General features: G+C 37.6%; 1 protein-coding gene across 1 annotated transcript; it reads left to right on the top strand.

The window, feature by feature from the left end:
- The first annotated feature begins 558 nt into the window (after positions 1–558).
- LOC7456207 (peptidyl serine alpha-galactosyltransferase) lies at positions 559–6514 on the top strand. Its single transcript, XM_002298555.4, has 8 exons — positions 559–1024; positions 2109–2279; positions 2604–2847; positions 2964–3164; positions 3534–4021; positions 4538–4702; positions 4873–5116; positions 5439–6514. Exons 1-8 carry the CDS (start codon positions 729–731, stop codon positions 6042–6044), a joined length of 2415 nt encoding a protein of 804 aa, XP_002298591.4. The 5' UTR covers positions 559–728; the 3' UTR covers positions 6045–6514.
- The last annotated feature ends 207 nt before the right edge of the window (positions 6515–6721 follow it).

Raw genomic sequence — 6721 nt, 5'->3', positions numbered from 1 at the left:
ATTTCCAAAGACCATAAAACAATGAGAAAATCTGCAGGCTGCCTAATTTGAAGAACACTAAAAAGGAAGTTATATTGCTTGCTGCTTGAATCGCTCAAAGATGGGAGCACCGGAAACTTGATAACTGTGGACTGAAAATACTAAAAGAGAATTTGTATTATAAAATATGTTGAAAATCAATCAAAATTAAATGCAATGTTGTTTATTATAAAATAAAAATAAATCAATTGCATGTATTAAATTAGATAATTTGTATTTAATTATAATTCTAATATTAATTTTACGTGTAAAAAAATGGATTTGATTTTTATTTGATATTTAATATTACTTAATATAGTTATATTTATTTTTTATTTCATATATCCTCTTCCTAAATTTACTGATATCCCTAGCTAGAAGGGGCTTGCTATAAAAATGAGGTCGTGTATAGAAGATTTCATGTCCATTAGTATTATTTAATGCAAATAATCAATCAAGCTTAGACTTTGACTAATTATTAATTAATAATTTAATACATTTCGTTAACATTACTAATTAATTACTCCTGCTAGCCACCACTCACTGGTCAATGTATCACCACCCACTCCTCCTGCATTAAGACATGAGGGAGAAAGAGAAGATTTTTTTTTTTTTTTTAATTTCCGACTTGTCAAATTCGGTACATAATCAATGAAATTTAGATCTGTGAGAAAAACCCATTTGTAATCGAGGCTTGAATTTGAGCTCCCATGGCTACACTCACGGTATTGATGCTGGTGGGTTTTTTGTTTTGGATTGATGGCGGGTCGGGTTTGGAGCAAGAGGCTCCGTATAGGATCCATACTTTGTTCTCTGTGGAGTGCCAGAATTACTTTGATTGGCAAACTGTGGGGCTTATGCATAGTTTCAAGAAGGCCCAGCAACCGGGACCTATAACCAGATTATTGAGTTGTACGGATGAGGAGAAAAAGAATTATAGAGGGATGCATTTGGCACCAACTCTTGAAGTTCCTTCTATGAGTAGGCACCCCAAAACTGGTGATTGGTGAGTTTTTATTTTTCTTCTTCTTTTCTTGTGTTGATTCAAAGAATGTTCGGATCTTGTGGATTTCTCTCTGTGTCTTTCTTTGTGGTTACTTAAACTGTGATCATTTTGTTTGTTTCTGTACTTTAGCATTTCAATGCTTACTTTTTCTTGCATGAAATCTGGAGCTTGTTTATTGTCAGTAGTTGGCATTAGGAGTTGGATCAGCATGTTACCGTCTTATTGTTATCAAATGCTGATTTGAACAATGTAGCAATATCCTCTTCTAGTTTTACTTGCCTTGCCTGAGATAATCAAAATTGTACAGAAAATGATAAAAAAAGAAGTACAAATAGGAAATCAGTATGTTCCAGGGAAAAAGTGAAGGGGCTAGAAAGGATCTTGTCTTGCAATGATTTGCCAAATTTCTGCATTAGGCAGCATAACAGGCTGTTATAGATCCTGGAATAAAACTGCACAACATGAGTAGTGATGAGGATTGCGACTGTTAACTGCTTCTCTTTTTTTCTGGATTGTCTGAACTATTTTTCATATTAAGCTTGATTTTACCTAATATTAAAAAAAGGCATGCTTCTCTTAATTTTTCGTCATGCACTTTTCGTCATGCACCATTCCATTGCCAAGAAACTACATGGATTGTAGTTTTCTGAATCAAGCATTATGCTAACCGTATAATGGGTGGGCTTTAGATGAATGCTCACTTGAAAATGGGTGGCACCAAATCACTGTTCCCTTTTCCAAGTTTCTTTCTGTTGATTTTCATTTTATCATGTGTAGTTAAGCTTCTCAATTTTCTACACGCGTTATTATCAATCCTTCTCATATTGTGCTCCAAATTTTATCATTCTCAGTAGCATTTTGATACTATCATACATAAAGAATAGAACTTTAAGATTATATATGCGAACATATATATTTTGTTATATCTTAACTATTTTTCTCCTTTTGCTCTACCATTGTACTTTCTTTTAGGTTTTTCTTATTCAGGAAAAATCTGAAGCCCTTTTGGAGTCTCCTCATACTGAATAAAAGGAAACATAAAGTAATATGTTTTTTTTTTTTTTTTTTTTTTATGTTTCTGCAGGTACCCTGCAATAAACAAACCCGCTGGAATAGTCCACTGGCTTAAATATAGTAAAGATGCAGATGACGTTGATTGGGTTGTCATTCTAGATGCAGACATGATCATTAGAGGTCCAATTATCCCTTGGGAACTTGGTGCAGAGAAAGGCAGGCCTGTTGCTGCATATTATGGGTACTAGCTTTTATTTGTCAGTTAAATTTATTTTGCTGGAAATACGTATCTTCTCTCTTCATATCATGGTATATTGAAGTTGCTATTGCCTACAGATAATGCTCTTGTAGAAAAAAATTTTACTGCTCTGTTTGCACTTGTCATGGCTTGTAAAAGGCACTCTTTTCAGAGGGACATGAACAATTTGGAATTCAAGTGATTTTTCATCTGAATTTTAGATGATGATCTGAAGTTGTACCCTGTGTTCCGAATGTTATGGATCATGTCTTTATCTCCCTCCACTTGATATTAGTGATTGTTGCTAAATGATGCATTTCTTTTCAGATACTTGGTTGGATGTGACAATATTCTAGCTAAATTGCACACAAAGCACCCTGAACTCTGTGACAAGGTTGGTGGGCTTTTAGCCATGCACATAGATGATCTTCGAGCATTAGCACCCTTGTGGCTTTCAAAGACAGAAGAAGTACGGGAAGATAGAACTCACTGGGGAACCAATATTACTGGCGACATCTATGGGGCAGGATGGATAAGTGAGATGTATGGCTACTCATTTGGTGCAGCTGAAGTAAGTTGCTTTGTTGGCTTGGCTTTGTAACAAGATGCAAGAAATGTTTTCTGCTGCTTCTGTTGTGCTTGAAACATTCAATCATATGATCTGTTTTGTTATATTTATATTTCCAGGCTGGACTTCGGCACAAGATCAGTGAGGACCTGATGATCTATCCAGGCTATATTCCACGAAAGGGCATTGAACCTATTCTTATACACTATGGCTTGCCATTTAGTGTGGGGAATTGGTCTTTTTCTAAATTGGATCACCATGAAGATGATATTGTCTATGATTGTGGTCGGCTCTTTCCCGAGCCTCCTTATCCTAGAGAGGTTTGTGAATGAAGAACTAAATAATTTTATTATGTGTTTTAATGAACAAAACCATGTGTTTTCAGAAGAAACCTGCCCAGTTCTTTCCAAATCACATATTTTGTAGGGCTTTTCAGTTTAGGGAACTATAATAAGTAGCTTGTTATGGTTGTTTTTTGGATAAGCCCTAACATGATGTTTCCCTAAACTAAAAGTCTGAATGTGTTTTTGATTATATACATTACATTATCACCACCTGAATGTTTTACTACATAGCACATTATATTATCATCAGCTGAAGTATCAAGGTTTCCTTCATAATATGTTGAAACACTGTGCTATATGATGGATACATTGCGGATGAAATAATGCCGTTCTCTTCTTTTGCAGGTGCGGTTGTTGGCATCTGATCTTAATAAAAAGCGAGCCCTGTTTTTAAATTTAGAGTGTATAAACACTTTGAATGAGGGACTTTTGTTACAGCATGCTGCAAATGGATGTCCTAAGCCTAAATGGTCAAGATACTTGAGTTTTTTGAAGAGCAAAACTTTTGCTGATCTAACTCGGCCAAAATTTCTTGCTCCTGGTAGTATAGAAACCAAGGAGGCTGCAAACCAGGGTGGAAACCAGGAGCAGGCCGTTGATGAACCTGAGAAACCACATCCAAAAATGCACACCATATTTTCCACAGAATGCACTCGTTACTTTGATTGGCAGACTGTAGGCCTTGTCCACAGTTTCCACCTGAGTGGCCAGCCTGGAAATATAACACGGCTTCTCAGCTGCACGGATGAAGACTTAAAACAATATGCAGGCCATGATCTCGCTCCCACCCATTATGTTCCTTCCATGAGCCGGCATCCCCTAACAGGCGATTGGTATTATTCTTATCCTCACACTTCTTATCTCTTGCCTCTGATTGTTAGCATTCTGTGTTACTTTAGGCTGTTTCCAGCACTTGTACATTTCAGTGTCAAGTCATATCATAACTTACCCATCATGTTCATGCCATTTATATAATTGCTGCTACTGTCAAATTCTGCTTTGTAAGAATTTGAAGATCTACCCTCTCCTAGGAGATTGCTTTACCTGAAAAGATAGACTAGTTGCCTCTAAAGTTAACAATTGAAAGTTTGCATTAATAAAACTGATAAATGCTCATTCACCTCCTCAAGTGGCTGGACCTGCTGAAGCATTTACAATCTAGACTTGTCCTACTTTTCAGCAATCAAGCATGTAGTTGCTTCTCTCAAGTATTTAATCAGTGTCCTTGTGCTCACCTCCCTGAGATTGTACCATTATACCCCACTTTCACATGGGCATATTTGTAATATTGGGAAGAACATATTGCGAAGTACACAGCCAATTATAAACACTGCCTTTGTCCATGTCAGGTATCCAGCAATTAATAAACCAGCTGCCGTCCTTCATTGGCTAAATCATGCAGATATTGATGCTGAGTTTATAGTTATTCTTGATGCTGACATGATTTTGAGAGGTCCAATTACACCATGGGAGTTCAAAGCTGCACGTGGCCGTCCGGTTTCAACTCCCTATGAGTAAGTCAATGATTTGTGTCCCTGGCAGTTTAAGTGTACACAGAAGTCATGTATGATCTTGACTCTTGCTGCATCTCCCCCCCTTCTCTTTGTTCTTGTGCTCACCTGTTCTTTCTGTTGCATGGGCTTGATATTTATGGCTAACAAACTTTATAATTTCTGCATGTTAGCTACCTAATTGGTTGTGACAATGAGCTTGCTAAACTCCATACACGCCATCCAGATGCTTGTGACAAGGTTGGGGGTGTGATCATCATGCATATAGATGATCTCAGAAAATTTGCCATGCTATGGTTGCATAAATCCGAGGAGGTGCGGGCTGACAAAGCTCATTACGCTACAAATATCACTGGGGATATTTATGCATCGGGCTGGATTAGTGAGATGTATGGCTACTCATTTGGGGCAGCAGAGGTATTTCAAGTTCTTTGAGTCCCTTCTGTTTCCTACTTTATGGCCTTGTATGCTGTACAGAAAAGACCCTATGGAGAAACTTGTTTATTTAGTTTCTGAGAAGTGGCTTTGATATCCTGGGGCAAGGATGAATGCCTTGAAATTCTCTAAAAGAAAAAAAGGATACACGCTCAGTGTCCATTAATTGTTTTTCATTGGTTTCAAAGTATGCGAACTTCAAATGAATTATGTTTTCCTGTTTCCCATACTTCTGTTTTGTTCCAGCTCTTCTTGGACTGATGGATTCTGTTGCCTTCTACTCATTTGTTCTTTGTACTTGCAGCTGAAACTGCGGCACCTCATAAACAGCGAGATTTTAATATATCCAGGTTATGTCCCTGAGCCTGGTGTTAAGTATAGAGTTTTCCACTATGGCTTAGATTTTAAAGTTGGGAATTGGAGTTTTGATAAGGCAAACTGGAGAGATACTGATGTGGTCAACAAATGCTGGGCTAAGTTTCCAGATCCACCTGATCCTTTAACACTCGATCGGTCTAATGAGGACATCTTACAAAGAGACCTACTTAGCATAGAATGTGGAAAGACACTGAATGACGCTCTAGAACTGCATCATAAGAAGAGAAATTGCCCTGATCCCCACTCTTTATCCACCTCAAAACGTGATACAGGAAAGGAAGATTCAAGTTCAAGGAAATTTGGCAGGTTTGATGGAAGTAATGCTGTAAGAAGCAACCCTGTGCCCACAAAAAACTCAGAGGAAACATCTCCGCCTGTTCCAAAAGACGGGCTATTTGGTTCTTTGAGGTTCTGGGTTGTTGCTCTGTGGATGATTTCAGGTTTGGGTTTCTTGGCTGTCATGTTCATGGTGTTTTCAGGCCGTAAAAGCAAGGGAAGTAAGAGTAAAACTTATAGAAGCAGAAGAAGATAATCTTACTCGGGATTCATGGATGTGAATGGCTGTGATCTGGTTCTCCGCAATATTGAAGCATCTTTGGAACCTTAACTTTTGCGGCGGGGGTGTGATGATTTATTGAGATTGTCATGCTAGATCATTTCTCAAGGGAAATTTCGTGAACTCACCATGTCAACAGTAAAACTGATATTACAGAACAGTGTAGATTATTATGTCAACAGAAAAAATGATCCTATCACAGAAAAGTTTTGGCCACCATTCCATTGATGTTGCAAGCTGTAGCTTAGACCTTGTAACTATTTTTTTTCTTCTTCAAGAGTCAAAACAATGTAATAGAATAAACAATCGAGGGCTATAAACCCTTTTTTTTCTTTGCTGCACTCTGTGTTTTTGCTACTGTAAGTCTGTCTCACCCTGCATGTTACACACCAAAGCTGCTCCAGAAGCTAGCCGGTGATCAATAATAATATCTCCTTTTTTGGGTATTTTTCTTTGCGAATCTTTCATTATCTAAACAGTGGCAGTTGAGTCCCGATGATTATGAGTAGTCATGACATAAATTAACATTATTGACTGTCATTTTTTACTACAAGCAACTGGTGCTGGCAGATAACATTCTAACAAGGTGCTGTAGATTATACTTATTTATCAGCCACATGACCATTGCTTTGGTGGGAGAATGCTCCGACAGA

Source organism: Populus trichocarpa, chromosome 1 (assembly GCF_000002775.5).
Source record: "Populus trichocarpa isolate Nisqually-1 chromosome 1, P.trichocarpa_v4.1, whole genome shotgun sequence".
NCBI classification, from domain to species: Eukaryota; Viridiplantae; Streptophyta; class Magnoliopsida; order Malpighiales; family Salicaceae; genus Populus; species Populus trichocarpa.
The sequence above is the reverse complement of the archived record's forward strand: the minus strand, read 5'-3'. Positions and strand labels throughout refer to the sequence as shown.

What these genes read in the sequence shown, in the direction of transcription:
- LOC7456207 (XM_002298555.4), top strand. Translation starts at nt 729, where the DNA reads ATGGCTACACTCACGGTATTGATGCTGGTGGGTTTTTTGTTTTGGATT. An exon ending in CACCCCAAAACTGGTGATTG is followed by an intron (nt 1,025 to 2,108) that starts GTGAGTTTTTAT and finishes ATGTTTCTGCAG; the next exon opens with GTACCCTGCAATAAACAAAC. An exon ending in CCGGTTTCAACTCCCTATGA is followed by an intron (nt 4,703 to 4,872) that starts GTAAGTCAATGA and finishes TCTGCATGTTAG; the next exon opens with CTACCTAATTGGTTGTGACA.